Consider the following 16,437-nt stretch of genomic DNA (forward strand, 5'->3'; position numbering starts at 1 on the left):
ATACTTCGTTGTGAAGTTGAAATTGAGAATTTTTTTGTTGACAACCAGCAGTCCCTTCTCGTGAAGTTGAACTTGTGTTGTATGGAGTCTAATATCATTTGCTGTGAAGTTGAAATTGGCTATGAATTTGAGAAGTTGTTTGTTGACAACCAGCCGTCCCTTCGTTGTGAAGTTGAACTTGTGTTGTCTCGAGTGGCACGATATCCTCCGTCGTGGAGTTGAAATCGCGGATAGTCACTTCGTTGTGAAGTTGAGCATTGACTTTAATATCATTCGTCGTGAAGTTGAAATCCAAGTATTGTATGTTGCGGGTGGACACAATTCCCTTCGCCGTGAAGTTGAAACCATGGAGACCCCTTAATTGTGAAGTTTGGCTTCGAGCTAGATATCCTTCGTCGTGAAGTTGAAATCCACTCTCGAGCAAATTGTGTTGTTTCGAGAGAAACTTTCAATCTGTCGAGTTGGTCGAAGTGTAGCTTCTTGCTGCTGAGTTAAGCAACCAACATGAATATTTAAAGGTGTTTTTGAGTCGAGTATCCTTCGTTTTGAAGTTGAAACTTGACTCTAAAAGCTGCAAAAAATTATGTATGTGGAGAATGATAAATATGATACTCTAAAATGTATGCATAAGATGCATGTAACATGATTTGGTTATATTTTATCTCCTGAAAAAGGTCTGATAATTTGCATTAGGATGTTGAATTTATGTGGAGAATAAATATGATACTCTAAAATGTATGCATAAGATGCATGTAACATGATTTGGTTATATTTTATCTCCTGAAAAAGGTCTGATAATTTGCATTAGGATGTTGAATTCCCAAATGATGCCCTAATATCCAAAAATGCCCCAATATTTGATGTTGAATCTTCGAAGATGCCCCAAATGTTCCTCATTTCTTGCTTCAGCATTGATTATGAGCATGAGTTTTGTGTCTAAGAGTCACATGTCATTTACCAAGATCCACTCTAGAGAGACTGTCTTGTTTGAAAAACAATGTTTTTCTTTATCTTTTATTTTCAAAGTTCTGAAAATATCAACAAAGAGTTTCGAAAAATGTTTAATCAAAAGTTCTGAAAATATTGTCTCTTTCACGGTTTTACAATTGAGACGAATCATAAAACTAGAGTTTATTGGATATCAAATGTTTAATTACAATGTTAATCCTTCAATAAATTATAGCTATTTGACATGTGCCAAGATCAAAGTTATCTTTGGGAAATGGTTAAGGAAAAGATAAAAAGGTCTCAGGTTATTGTGTTTGGTCAAAGGTTTGGCATTTGATGCTCAAAGGTTTGATAGGGTAGCTTGCATGCTCCTCTACTGGAAGTGTTCTCTGACTCCCAGCTTTCATAGTCACATTTGGATTGTGCGATGCCTTATCAAGGAATTTGTGTGATCGTCTCAGTTGCACAATTTTTATATTCGAGCCGCCTTCTCAGGTTTTCAACTCGAATCATCCTTTGGTTTCAAGACGTTATTCAGGATTTACGTCTTGAACTCCCCTTTGTTATTTTTCTCTACCATGCATTAATTATATTGTTTTTTGCAAACATAGATTAATCCTGATGGGCGGGATGAAATCTGAAGATATTCTCTTTTGTTTAGAAATCCATGTATGATTAGAAGAGACTTTTAAGGCACGTAATGTAGGCCAATATTCATGGTTATAAAAGAAAAGGATAAATAGGCCCAAACAAGTGCTTCAGGGTGTTGAACCAATGATCAATTCATTCTGATGCCTTCAATCTTGCTCAAAATGTTTCTATCTCTTGATGCTCTATGATCTTCGAGTGAAGTGATTCAGTGATTCGGGAATGATTGTGCTTGATCAATCTCATAGTTTGAAGCTTGATGTACCATTTGTCTTTAGAGAATCTTTGCATGTGCTTTTTTGTCCCTTTTTCTTTTTTGATTTTTGTTCTTTTTTTTGTTTTCTTCTTTTTTGCTTCTTTTCTTTTTTGTTTTTTGCCCTTTTTGTTCTGATTGAATCTTCGCACTTGGCATTTGGTTCACCTTTTGGTATCTCATCTGAATCAATGTCTTCGCTCATGTGAGCATATTTCTTCCACCTTGCCCCCCAGTGTAGAGGGTGATCCTTGGTTAGGGTTGAATCAGAAGAAAAATACTACAGGCTCAAAAGGGGACACAATGGATATATTTTTTCTCTTGTTGTGAAGGGATAAAGAAAGAAAGTCGTTCATCATTTTATACATGTAAATCTTCACAGAAGAGGTATCCCCAGGGGGATAGATTTTCAAGATTAATTCTATTTACATGAAAACAATGTAATTAATGTATGATAGAATTATTTCGAACGAATTCTTCTTTTTTTTTCCCAGATGTCTCAATGTTCAGGCTCCCCGCGAGATGCTCCAAGTTGGTTCTTTAGAAGAATGCTCATGTTAAAATGAACAACTCAATGCCTTGGGTTTTAATGGTAAGAAATGTTATTTTTGAGTCTAAAAAAGATAGTGGTGTGATCTTATTGACTCAAAGAAAGGTATGAGTTTATCAAAAAAGATAAATGCAATGTTCAAGAATTTCAAAAGGAGGTAATGTCAAAATTTCGTCTTTTGGTAATGACCACGAGTTGTTTTGGGCAAAAAATCAAGGTATTTTATTATGGGTTTGAGATAGGGTAAGAAATGTCTAATATTTTCATATGTCAAAAATCTATAATTCTTGAAGAATTAAAAGAATCATTAATTCATTTAATATTCGAAGAACTAAAGATTAAAATTTGTTCAATTGCTCCACCTTAGAAAGCAACATAAATTCAATCATTTAAAATATTAAGCAAACATGAAAGATCAAAGATGTGTTCAAACAAAACAATCATCTAAGTGCAAATGGTATATGCCATGCCCCCTTCTTCGGCAAGCGCCTTATAGTTTTCAGAGGAATGTTTGGGGCTTCTTATGTGGTAATTGCTAACAGCTTCAACATCGTAGCCCTTAGAATATGGGGATTCTTTTCTTAGATCATCCTGGCAGGCTTTGTCCTACAATCAGCTGATCAGGCTCCTACTGTATTGTTTTCAATTTTTTTCTTTTGATGTTACAATCTTGCTTCCATTTGGTGTCATGTGGTTAAAACCACTTCATCGAATCCTCCATGAAGAAATTTCATGTTTATGAAAATGCTTAAAAATGAAATGTAGATGCACAACACAAAATGAAAAAAATGCATGAAATGTTCGAGGCATTGATCCAGAAAAGTGCCCATTATTATAAATAATCATTATTTCGACAAAAATGTTTTATTTTGTAAGAGACATAAAAACAATCAAAGATACATTCGGACTAAATCCTCTAGACCCCGAACAGCTTCCAGCAGGTTAACAAGTCTTCTGTTTTCATCTGTTACTGGTTGTATGCCTTGTTGGACCACTCCAGCTTCCTTTGCCAGGCCGTGTAGATGTCGAGCTGCCTTCTGTACTCGATCCAGGAAATCTCGGATGACTACGTCTCTGGCCTTCACTTTTTGTTGTGCTTGCTCCCAACAGAAACACCACTGCAAACCCCTATCGAAAGGGCAATATCTGAAGCTCACTCGCTCGCTTTTTGAAGCTATTGCTTTACCATCTTTCTCATGTTGTTTCTCCAGATCAACCATATGGATTCTCAGGAGTTATCCTTGACCTTATCTTGGTACCCCTTTCTCAAGTCTTCAAGCTTAAAATAGACTCTTTTCTGCTCTCTTTCTAGTTTGTCTGCTCTATCTTTTTGAGAATCGGCATCTAGTTTCCATTGATAACATTCAACTTCAAGTTCCTTAACTCTCTGTTTCATCTCATTATTCACAGCTTCAAACTCTGCCTTGACTATCTCAAGTTCAGAAGGGACAGGCCTGAGATGTTCCTCCATGGTCCGGGTGTCTTCACAGTCTGGCATCGGGATGCTATCATTCTTTCTCAATCTTCGCCACTCTATATAATCCGGAGTAAGCATATCTCTGGCAGCCACGACATCCATCCGGGATACTTTCTTCCATGACTCGGCTGCCTCTTTGATCCTCTTCTTATAACTGTCACCGTGATACACAAACTCTGATGTAGATAATCCGTATGTTGCTAGGATAAACTGACGTGCCCCATATTGTCTAAGTGCCAACAACGGAGCATACCCAACTGTACCCCAAAGTCCAAGTAAGGTCATAGTGTCAGAATCCCCAAATCAGAAAAGAACGTCACTGAGAAACAACTAGGGGGCTCTCCAAGTGATATCCCGGTCCTGAAGATGAGTGAATACCTTCATCAATTCTTCCTTCGAAGCGCCTTCATGCCATTTCATAGTGATGAACTCTCCCAATAGTGAATAGGTAGTGTTGAATCGGCGGTAGGCAACCCCGTTAGTCTTCCAGAAGTGGCTGTGAATCCAGACTTGAAGGAGCTGAACACATCCAATGAACCTTCCTCCATCAGTTCTTCTGCAATGATTAAGAGACCGAAAGGTCTCGGCTAAGATGATCGGTGCTGGGTTGACTCGCCTTGGAAGTTGTTCAAATAGTTCTACTACGGCTGTGTCGATGCACCCCAAGGTCTTCGGAAAGACAATCAAACCGTACAGACCCAGTGCAAAAAGATCTATAGTCTTCCATTCATCAGGGTGGTTCTTCATTAGTTACTTTATATGGATCCACTCGATTCCTTTCCTGTTACCTTTGTGTCGAAGTCGATCAGTCACCCATTTTTCATCAACCCCTGCAATCTTAGCTAGTTCATTCTTGAAAGGCTGACTCTTGATGTGTTTGATGTATGCCCTCTCTAGTCTGATATTTTCGCAGTGCAGTAGGGTAGTATACTCTTCAATTGTAGGCACCATGTCCTCCCGGTTAAAGGTGAAACAACTATATCCCGGGTTTCAGAATTGAATTAATGCTCGGAGCAGGGGCTCATCAGTCTTGACATGGAGTAAGAGGGCAATATCACCATATCGTTGGCTGAACTTCTACTTTCTGTCATTCCCCTAACTGTCCCAAATATTTCGCAGTTCTTGGACATCATTTTGTTTCAGGCTGACAGATGCATAACTAACAAGCTTTGACACATAATTTCCCTGAAGACTGTCTCCCTTCTCTTTCTGAGTCTTCTCGGACCATAGTCATGCCTCAGCGTTTTTAATCTCTTGTATTACAACACCTTTGTCCATTAATTCGGATTTATTTTGTGTTTAACAAACATTTTTTAAGGATCAATAACCTCTTGTTATGATGCAAATGCTAGAAAACAAACACAAAGGCAAAAAGATTAGTAAAATAAAAATAAAATGACGAAAGAAAAAAAACACAAAAAAGAAAATGGTTAGGGTAAAAATATCTTAGGTTTTGAAATGTGGTTTCGGGGTAGGCTCTAATTCTCCATGGTTTCCCGGTTTAGGTTCTAAAAACGGTACTCGAGTTCTCCTTGCTGGTGCCCCCTTGGGCTTGCCAGACCCTTAGTCCTAAACCCATCACAGGCTTGTGTGGACTAAGTTAAACTCGAGAGGACACATTCCCTTATGCCCGCACGGTGAATAAATTCACACGAAGACATAAGGTATATGAATCCCGAAGGCTACTTGCTAGGCCCGCACGGTGAATAAATTCACACGAAGGCGTCGCTTTTACCCCCACTTAAGATAGTGTTTAGAGCTCAGGTATAGAACCTTAAATGAAAAAGATTTGAAGGTTGAAATCACGAGAAAACGATTAGTACAACTATTTACCCGAAAATATAATCAAAAGTAAATAAAAAAAGATCGAAATGTTACCTTAAAATTTAAACTTACCCTTTTCGTTAAAAAGACAACTAAAATTACCTTAGCTTGACTCACTTACCTGTCCCCAGCGGAGTCGCCAAGCTGTCGCAACCGTCTTTCGGTTGGGCCCCGGAATTGGGCTTCGACTTGAAAAATGTGGATTGGAGTCACCACCGATCATTTATTTAAAACAAATGGGTTGATCGGATACCCTATTTCTTACCTGATCTGCGTCTTTCCAAAGTCGGTTACGGTCAAGGAAGGATTAGCACCCTTGAACCGTCCTTTCGGTATTACGTAATTTCCAGTTGTCTTTGATTAAGAAAATTGCAAGTTAAATTAAAAGGTAAAATTTGATCCGAATTACTTACCCTTAATGAGTTTACGGAAATACCCTTAAAAAATAAGATTTTAAAAGAAAATAATAATAATAAAATAAAGTGACAAAACTAAAGAGTAAACCAAGGAAATAAATGAAACCAATAATAATAAACATAAAATAATTGGATGAAAAAAAATGAAATTGAATAAAATAAAATAAATGAAGATAAAATATATATACAAAAAGAATAAAAAAAGTAAAGTATTTTTTAAAAAAAATAATAATAATAAGAGCAAAAAAAACTAAAAATATAATGAAAATAAATAAATAGTATAAATAAAATAATAAAATATATATATATATAAAAATATAAAAATGTATGTATAATATAATAAAATACTAAATAGTAATAATAATAATAAATAAATGAAAAATAAATATACATATAATATTAACTAAAAAAATAGAAATCATAGAAATATAAAATAAATAAAGTAAGAATATATATACGTTAGGAAAATATAAAAAAAACATAGTAAATAAGTAAACATAGATAAAAAATTAATAATAATATATATAATAATAGGAAATAATATAATATAACGCAAAGAAAAATGAAAAAAATTATAATAATAAATAAATAAAATAATTAAATATATACATATATACATATAAATAATAAGGGTTAAATTAAAATAAAAAATAAATTAGAGGTCAAAATTAAAAGCCATTCGAAGAAAAAAACGACAAAACAAGCGGATCCACACGACCCGTTTATAAAAATGCGAATAGTTTTTCAAAAACACAAGCATCATGGACTAGATCTACAAAAATAGATCTCGAAAACGCCCCCGTTCATCGGCCAAAAACACTTCTTTCAGTTTTCTTTTGAAATCAAAACACAGCAAAGGTAAGGAAAAATAATATGCGAATGTATGAACTTTACCTTTCAAAATATAAATGCTTCGAAAAATGGCTACGAGTTGCTTGTAATTTTTTGTTTGGTATTTCGTATATCCTCCTCCGAATGTGTTATAATAGTGAGTTACAATGACTATTTATAATGCTTGTGGATCTTATCTTTAGGAGTTTAAATAATAGTAGAACTTTATCATATTTTTAGGAGTTTGAATCCTAGCAAAATTCTATCTTATTTTTAGGAGTTTAAATCCTAGTAGGACAAAAAGGTGTATTGACAAGAGTGTTGGCCGCAAGTAATCCAAGTTCCCAGAAGAGTAGACCCCATACTTTGTTTGCAAGCGGACCTCCGACGCTACCTTCTGGTGCCCAGGCCAATGGTGGTATGAGTGCACCGGTGCCTCCACGACCTTTCTTGAATGGTACTGTCCCTCCAAGCCCGGTCCCAGTAGCTCGTCCTCTACCCCTCAAAATGTTCCCTATCCACAGATGCAGCTTGGTGGACAAGCACCATGGCAGGGTCAACCACAGCATCTCGGACACCAAATGCCACCTCCAGTCATGCCACCTCCACCTATGCAGTACAGGCCCCCTCCACTGAACATGCCTCCACCTCCACAGGCAATGTCCGGTCTTTCAAGGCCTCCACCAGCAATGTTGATGGGAGCACCACACGGCTGGCCACAATATGCAGCAGCAGCAGCACCGCAACAGCAAATGGGTGGAAGGCCTCCTATGCCACAAAGGTCAATGGCACCCCTCCCCCACCTCCATCTGTAAGTTGAATTCTCCTAATATCTGATTTTTCTTGATTAACCAGATGATGTGCATTTTTGTTTGTTGTGGTGATACATATGATATTGTACTCTATTGATGTATTAATATCTGAAAACGAGATTTTCAATGGGATGCCCTCTTCCTTGATTGCATAATTTTGTTGTTTGTTGAATGACGTCATCGTTTATCATTCCCAATCCATATCCGTTCTTTTCTCCCCTCCAGTGAAAAATAATTCACAGGAAACATTCTTTTAAAGCAATGATTCTCAATTGTCACCTTTTGTTTATTTCAGTAATAAATAAATGTTTAAAAGATATTATAAACACTTGAAAAAAATAAAAATCTAAACAATATAAAATTTAAATTACCAAGCCTATAATAACTCTTACATTATTATTATTTTGATAAAAGTCTCTAATTAAATTAAAAATTTAATATCATATATAAAGACCCTATATAAGAAAAAAAATCTTGTCAAAATGTAATCGAGGATAGATACAAACAAATATAAGAAAATAATATTAAAAAATCTAATCAAAAGTTCTATTTTGTTTACATTTTTAGCTCCTCACACCTTAATTTTTCTAGCTTCTCTCATTTGTAATGTGTCATTCATACTTTCTTTTTTCATTTTTGTTTATCAACAATAGTCTTAACCTTGATATTAATTGTCGAAGATCAGTTTTTTATTATCATTTTATTTTTATATTGAATCTTTATTTTTTCCTCATTTTTAATTTTTAATAAGTCTATTTTATGATTTTAATCATGACATACTTTTATCTATATTTATTACACGTGTTTGTCTATATATTGATATATCCCTTATCTTTTGATGTATTTTAAACCGTTTAACCATTATTTTTCATTTAACTCTGTGCAGCGTCACTCCAATGGAGCGATCCGTCGCCATGGCAGCCAGCTTATCTGCCACTTTATTGGCTTCACGATAAATGTGACCGACCTTAACTTCCCAATTTCTATTAATAACGGTGCGAATCAGCATCAAGATCACCATATTATCCGCAGACCGGCCAGTCCTGTTGATTAGATCGACGGCAATCTATTTCCACAAGGACCTTCTTGAAACCAAGGTCCCAAGCATGCAAAAGTACATCATAAATGACCCATAAGTGTTTAAAACCGAGCAGATACCGACGCTGCTTGAGAAACCAAAAAATCACAGCATCCTTGATCACTCCACCTACTGCAGCCCTACCGTCTGGCCCCGCAACGTCCCCGTCAGTGTTAGCTTTAACCCAATCCCCAGGCGGTCGTTTCCAACCAACCATCTCCCTGTGCAGCGTTCTACCTCTATGGATTGCTCCCTCAGCTGCCACTATTTCATCCCGAAAACGAAAGCTTGAAACCAACAAATCATCATGCTCATTATGCTCCGATTGAAACAGCATCCTGCACCGGCGTTTCCAAATCTTCCAACAATGGACAACAAATAGCTTCTCCCAGTGCATCTCATTTAACTCAAAGCCACCTTGGTTCTTCAAGTTTGTAACCAACCATTCCTCATGGGTCATTGACATGAAACCATGGAGCTTTTCGGTTTTAATCAGTCGTGGCCAAATTTTCGTTATCTTCAGCGCAACAGGTATCTACGTTGTCCTTCTTCTTGACCGATTAAGATGACATTACTATCTGAAAGACCGATTAAAATATCATTATTTTTTATTTATAATTTTAATGATTGATCTATCTGTTGAACTTTTCTACTTTAGACGACTATCATATTGAATTATGTGGATAATTTTTTTTATATATCACATTATCTAAATAATGGAAAACAAGATATCGTCATTAAAATGTTTGATTTGTATTGATGTTTGACACATCTTTGAAATGTACACACATTTCATATCAACATATCTTCAACATTTCTCATAATTTTTAGTACATTATTTTCCTTTGCCCTTCGCTACATAAAAAAAGACGTCATTTCAAAATTTAATAAAAAAAGGTCCTAAATTAAAGTTTAAGTAATAATAATATGATAAACGGCCTCTAATTTGATAACATATAATTAATAATATACTTATAACATAAAGATTTTATGGGCAACAGGCCATTAATGTACATATAAAGAAAGATTAAGAGTGAACAGAAAGTGAAATGTTTTTTTTGCTTAAAACATAATAGAAATTCATCACAACTATTACATCTTCCCTTCCACCAAGTTAATTGGGTATGTGAGTTTGATGCCTGGCTTTCTCCTTCTCCTTCACTTCACTCCCCTGACTCTTGTCATAATCTCCATGCACAGACAAAATAAAAAAACTCGTTTCCATTAAAAACACACAAGGAAGAATCAAATTAGTGCCTAGCCTTGAAATAAGTTTTACCTGGATGATTTGCATGGATCTCGTTCTCTGTTTTTTTTATCAGATAACCTATAATTCCCTCCATAAATCCCTCCAAATCCTTCTTCTTCTGACCTCGTGGCATATCCTTCTCCGAATGAATCAGACATCACGTCCCTTAAAAACACAAGTTCAAAACAACTCGGAGCTCATCAAGAAAGAAACCGTTTAAACCAAAATCTTGACTAAATGATGTTTGGTTGATACTAACCCGGGTTTCTCTTTAGGGTTGTCGTCTTTCCGGTTCATGCTTTCTGGTTGCTTGGAAGAACAGCTCGTGGTGATGGTAGGCCTGAAGCTGATCAACGAGTTTCTGCGGTGGCTTAGAGAAGATTTCAGAGATGGGGTGAAAACTGAAGGTGGCTGAGCTCGAATTGATCGGATTGCGATCATTTTGGCACTACTGCTCATTCGGGTTGTGAAATTTAAGCAAGGGGTTGAGAGGATACCAGAAACGTTGTGCCTTTGTTAAGTTGAAGACAAGTGTAAAATGTTGGTGGACACGTGTGGAGTGGGACGTAGCTTCCGTGCTCTCTCACCGGCAACGGTAAAAGCTTTGATTAGGTGGACGACGAGGCCCACCAATCGGCGAGGGACAACCAAATGGCTTTACTTTGCCGCTATTCATACGCCTCTATGATTTCGACACCATTCAGTCGTGCATGTCAAAGGTTACGGCAAAATATATATATACAATGAAAAAATAGCCTGGCTTAGTAGTAATAACTAGTTTGAGTAATAAATTCTGTTTTTCTAATGGTTAAAACAATGACTTTGTTTTGTAGTATTCTGATAACTATTATAATCTTTAAAGATTAAGATAAAATGTCCTAGTCAAATTAAAAAAAAAAAAAAAGTAAATAGTTACGGTGTTCAAATTCTAAATCTTAAAAAATAATTATATGTGAATAGTTGCTTATAATGTATACTATTTTGGGTTTAAATTGGATCGATATCAAATAGTTTAATTTTTATTTCCATTAAATTTTAGTATCTTACTATCATTTTAGTGTACTGGATATAGTTCGATTAACATTGTGTTAGTGCATATCAACCATACCAATTAGAGTAAGATTTTAAGATTTTAGAGTAATACACACACACATATATAATTTTTTTTAACTATTTTTATAATTATATTTTATTAAATTATTAAATTTTTTTGGATAAATTTTAAATCAAACCTTTACTTAGAAGAGAAAAGAAGATTTTAGATAAAAGAAGAGGATACTATTAATGAATTTAGAACCTATAATCTAAGGAATACACATACTTTTGGCGTGTACAGTATTCATATCATTTAACAATAAATAGTCATACTTCGAATGTATACAATGTTCGAATCTGAGATTGTAAAGAATTATAATAAATCTCTTAAACATTGAGATTGTTTAATTCGTGATGAAACTTCCCATATGAGTACTAACCTAGATGGTTTGAGAAAACGACTAGTTATATGACAATAACATATAAACACAAAAAAGAACCGTAAGCAAAAACATAAGGACAAAGAAAACTAAATGCACCCTTGAATATAATATATAAAATTTATTCTCTCTTTTCCTTTCACACCAAACAAGGTATATTGGCCGAAAATATGGAGTTATTTCTCCATTGCCGTTTCAATCTAAAATTGGTTTCTTTTTCTTCTTCAATGCCCTCATTTCATAGGCATACTGTTTGTTTCGTTGTACAAAGAACTGTGAAATGTTACAGGTTCAAAGTGTCTGCCAAATTACCACGGGCTTTCATGTATGGTGTTGTGAAGTTGTACCATCTAGTTCGCTGACCAAGATCAATTTACAGGATGTCCGAATGTGCCCCGTTTGCGGAAACAGGTAATAAGCCATTCGCCAGCAGCTCGTATGATGAATCAAACTACTTTCAGTGCCATAAAAGGCTCACATAGACAAGGGTAATAGAAACTTTCTCTCCCTCTTCTTGACCAGAGCCTGCCTATAACCTCTCAAGCATATTGGAAGAAATATACCAAGACATATAGTGATCAAGGAAAGCCCGAAGTGCCGAAAATAAAGCGACAAATAGGACAATAGGACTAACACACTAAATACAAAGGCACAAAAAATAGCCACAGCTACATCTGCCCTGCATAAAGCGAACAGAATCACATCAAGAACATGTAAAAGTTCATTTTGCAACCGAAGTAACGCAAGAGAAAGGCAAAAAGGAGACATGATATGTTACAATGTTCACATGAGGAATTTTTGTGTGAATAACATGAAACCCTTTTTCTGGGGATGAGGATAACCAGTGTAATTCAGAGGACAGTGACAATACTTTCATATCAGTGATGAAATCCGATGAAAGATGAGGACAGTGTGTAAGATTAAGCAATGAATTGTATGTTCTGGCACATTGAGATATCATCAAGAAAAGACCAGTGTTCTCAACAGAAATCCGGGTGATCCATTTCGACTGTCTTCAAAATAAGTTCATTCCTCCCATATATTTCAGTAGCACCAATGTAGGCAGGTCTAGTTTTTTTTCCTGGGCTATTATTAAGTTGTTTTTCACCAGTGAAAGCGACTGCAAAACCCAATGGATATTTACTTAACGAAGACAGCAATTTACATCTGTGACAATTGAAACTCTTGTGACTCGATTAACACTTAGAAGATAAAACCACAATAACTAGAAAATAGCAGAAATGACCTAACACCCTTCGAGTCCTCATTCAATTGCATGAAATCCATCAATGGACGGCGACAAAACAATGATTCTTTCACAATGTTTAAAGCTTGAAGAAATTACGTGCAATGATCCATCTTAATAACTTAACAAAAACAGTAATTTTGGATGGTTTGTTTTGAATGTTAAGAGGAAATTTTTATTCAACCTACCTAGACAACCCCAAATCCTCAAAAGTTAAATCTCTTACAGAAAACTTCAAGATGATTAACTTAAAGCCATTCTTTGGATATAACAGTAAACTTCAAAACCAGATTCCATAGTCTGTTTCAAGTTAAATGCATTTGAAGAACATATAAATTCTATCCAATTGCTGAATAGAGCACAATAATTTTCTCGACAATGAACTCTTAGAAGCTTAATTTGCAAAATTTGTCGATTTCTTGAACTCAAAATTAGCTATTAACCAGCAAAATGATCATTGAAGTTGTAACTTGGAACAATAACATATTCCCAATATTAAAAACTCAATTATTCGTGGAGTTCACATAAAAAGCAAATAGTTTTCATAAACTACTCTCTTTATCAAGACAAATGAAAAAAAAATTACTCTTTCTGATTACAAATCAATCAAACAAACACTCGTGTACTGAAAAATACAATAAAATGCAAAATCTGCACTTTAAAATACTTATAAATAAACGAAAATGAAAAGGAAGATAAAAAGAGTAACGTACCGGGAAGCGATATGGGGTTTGGGAGAGAAAAAGATAAGAGCAGGGTAGGTGTTTTGAGATCGGATCTGGTAATCTCTGAGTTGCTCAACGAGTTTAGACCGAGTTATCATTTCGTGAAAAACGGGTATCTTTCTCCTCCGATCTTTGTAAGCAATCGCTCGAACCAGAGTGTCTTCCTTGTTTGGGTATTGCCGAAACTGGAACTGTATGATAAATTGAATCAAAGGCAGGAAAGGAGCGGAGGATTGGGGAGCAAGCAGTGAAGTTCGGGGTTCGCTTTCGTTTACGGTGAATTCTCAATGATTTTGGAGTGACTGAGGTGAGTAGCTGAATGTTCCTCTCCGATTGGGGTTGAAGAGGATATCGACAAGATGCCCACAACAGTTGTCACCCCTTTTCACCTTGCTCGTTCTTCTGCATAAATAATGCTTTTGAATTTATAATAAGCTAGACCAGGCACTCCCAATATCTATGAGCAAATAACATTTGTCCATTGATTAAATTTTCCAACTTTATTCTTTCATATTTCCCCAATAATGAGATCTATATCTATTAGAAATACTTTTTTTTTCTTAGAATATTCCATTCCCCTTCATTTAGGTAGAATTAAAATTTAATTTAGAATTTAATAAGATTTTTAATATTTTATTTTAAATAATAAAATTTGAATTTAATTAAAATATTGAATCATTAAATTATTAATAATCGAATAATGTGTTAGGTTGACATTGATATGTAATTGTATACTCATTTAGAAATCAAAAAATATTTTATATTTCTATCCCATCGTCTTCTCTCATCAATGTTGGGTTTTTTCATTAATTTTTAGTCGTCATCGAAAATCATATCCTTTGACTTTTTTTATGACTATTTTAAACATTAATGAACTAGTTTTATATTTTTCTATCATTTTACTGATTTAGATTTTCACATAATCTTTTTTAAATTCACAAATCTATTACTTTTTAGAGTTTCGGCTCTTTATTCCAAAATCTAAATAGTGAGATATTTTTGAAAAGACTTACAACATACGTTGATATTAGTCTCATCAAATGATTGTCGGAGGAGATCGAAGTTTTAGAATATCGAATCTTTAAGTGATTTTTTTATCGATTTTAAGTGGATTTTATGAAAAATTCGATATGAGGAGAAGAAAGATTATTGATTTGTGAACATTTTGATACTCCGATATTGTCACGAATGACGATTGTTGTCGGATTATGACTAACCAACCGTGATGGTAAAAAAAGTTAACAACTTTTTTAGCAAATCAAACTAATACTTAAAAAAGATGTAGTCCCTAAAATTGAAGCCATTTAAAGTATAATGATAAAATTAATACACAAATTAAAATGTATGGGAAAGAAATAATTATGTCACCATGATGTTAACAATTTAATAACTCAATACGCTAATTGAACCTAAAATTAAAGTTCAATGTTTACGTTGAAAATATTTTATAATGATTTAGTAACGATGTTAGCAGTAGGATTATTATGACTGCAAAACTAAGTGGATATAGCCAGCTAGCAATAAATTAAATTTTAGCAGGTTACGTGGGTCTATCCCTGTATTATTAACTTTGATTTTTTTTAAAATATGTTCCAGTCGTGAGAAAATTACCAAAAATGAGCAACTTAAATTCCATTTATAATCTAATATGATCATTTGATTAGATGGTTTAGATTCACATTCTAATAATCCGATTGTCTTTTACTTGAGTAAAAGCTCTCTCTCTATATATGTATGTCTTCCTATTAAGCCGGCATTATTGCAGATCAGATCAAATTGACTTATGGATGACATTGTTTATTGTAGCGTTATTTTACAACTCCCTACAGCAATTACGTCGTATATAACGTTGTGGCTCATTCATTTTATCGATGGATATTTCTACATCTGGGGATCAACATATTTGGTTAGTTTATTATCCCTTTTTTAGGTTCATTTGGCATCTCTAATGGTAAACAATGTTTTCAAATGGCTTAGATTTGTGACCTCGCATTCATCTTCATAGCATTAGCTGGTGTGTTCATGTCCACATGGCTTGGCTGTGACCATATTATTTGGATTGGAGAATACGCATTCGGCTAGGCGTCAACACTTATTCTTCATGGGAGTCCACGACTGAATTAACGTACCCTCTAACCACCTCTACGTTGGAGACATATTTCTTATGGGACACAGATGTAATATTTGTTTTGAATTTTCATTTCATTTACAAATTGTCATCTCTAGTAGCATGTCCTTGCCTCGTATATATTGACCACATAAGCCAATGAAGCAATTCACATAGCTGGAATCCATATTTCCATCACCCCAAGTTAATTGCAGTAAACTAATCAAATCAAATTCGAGTAATATTGAACTCGATTCAACTCAAAAAGTTTAAAATTGAGTTTGATTCATCTAAAAAATCCATGAGCTTAAAATTATCAAACTCAACTCGAACTTGAAATCAAAATTTGAAACTAAACTCTTAACTTAAAAAAACTTGAAATATTTTCAAACTTAACTCAATTGAAACTCTTCGAATATGAACCTTAAATGTATAAAAACCTTTTATTGCAATACATATAAATGTTAATATCATTAATAATTTAATTTAAAAATTAAGATTTTCATATATTATTTTTTTAATTACTAGCAAACTTTTCAAGTCAAATATCATATATTCAGTTATCAAGAACTCAAGTCGAGTTAAGTCCATTCAATTTAAGTGTTCAACAAACTTTAACCGAGTCAAATTCATATAACTCGTTATATATTTCATCTCATTTATAACCCTAATTGCGTGGAAGAAGCTTCTCCGTTAACCTTAAAATGGTTTATATCGGACCCTAAAAGCATAGATTGATCCCAAGCAACCACTTTTATCCTTTTTAGTACATTGTCTAAGAACTAATTTGAGCCTACA

At 34.5% G+C, this 16,437-nt stretch overlaps 1 protein-coding gene and 1 pseudogene across 1 annotated transcript; one reads left to right on the forward strand and one right to left on the reverse strand.

Moving 5' to 3' along the window:
- The first annotated feature begins 7,528 nt into the window (after positions 1-7,528).
- LOC120185730 (leucine-rich repeat extensin-like protein 3) lies at positions 7,529-8,715 on the forward strand. Its single transcript, XM_039189873.1, has 2 exons — positions 7,529-7,758; positions 8,646-8,715. Exons 1-2 carry the CDS (start codon positions 7,529-7,531, stop codon positions 8,713-8,715), a joined length of 300 nt encoding a protein of 99 aa, XP_039045804.1.
- Positions 8,716-9,951: 1,236 nt separating this feature from the next.
- On the reverse strand, positions 9,952-10,573 carry LOC120185601 (annotated as a pseudogene).
- Between the last annotated feature and the right edge of the window lie 5,864 nt (positions 10,574-16,437).

This window comes from Hibiscus syriacus, unplaced genomic scaffold (assembly GCF_006381635.1).
Source record: "Hibiscus syriacus cultivar Baekdansim isolate YM2019G1 unplaced genomic scaffold, ASM638163v2 tig00113124_pilon, whole genome shotgun sequence".
In the NCBI taxonomy this organism is placed as follows: Eukaryota; Viridiplantae; Streptophyta; class Magnoliopsida; order Malvales; family Malvaceae; genus Hibiscus; species Hibiscus syriacus.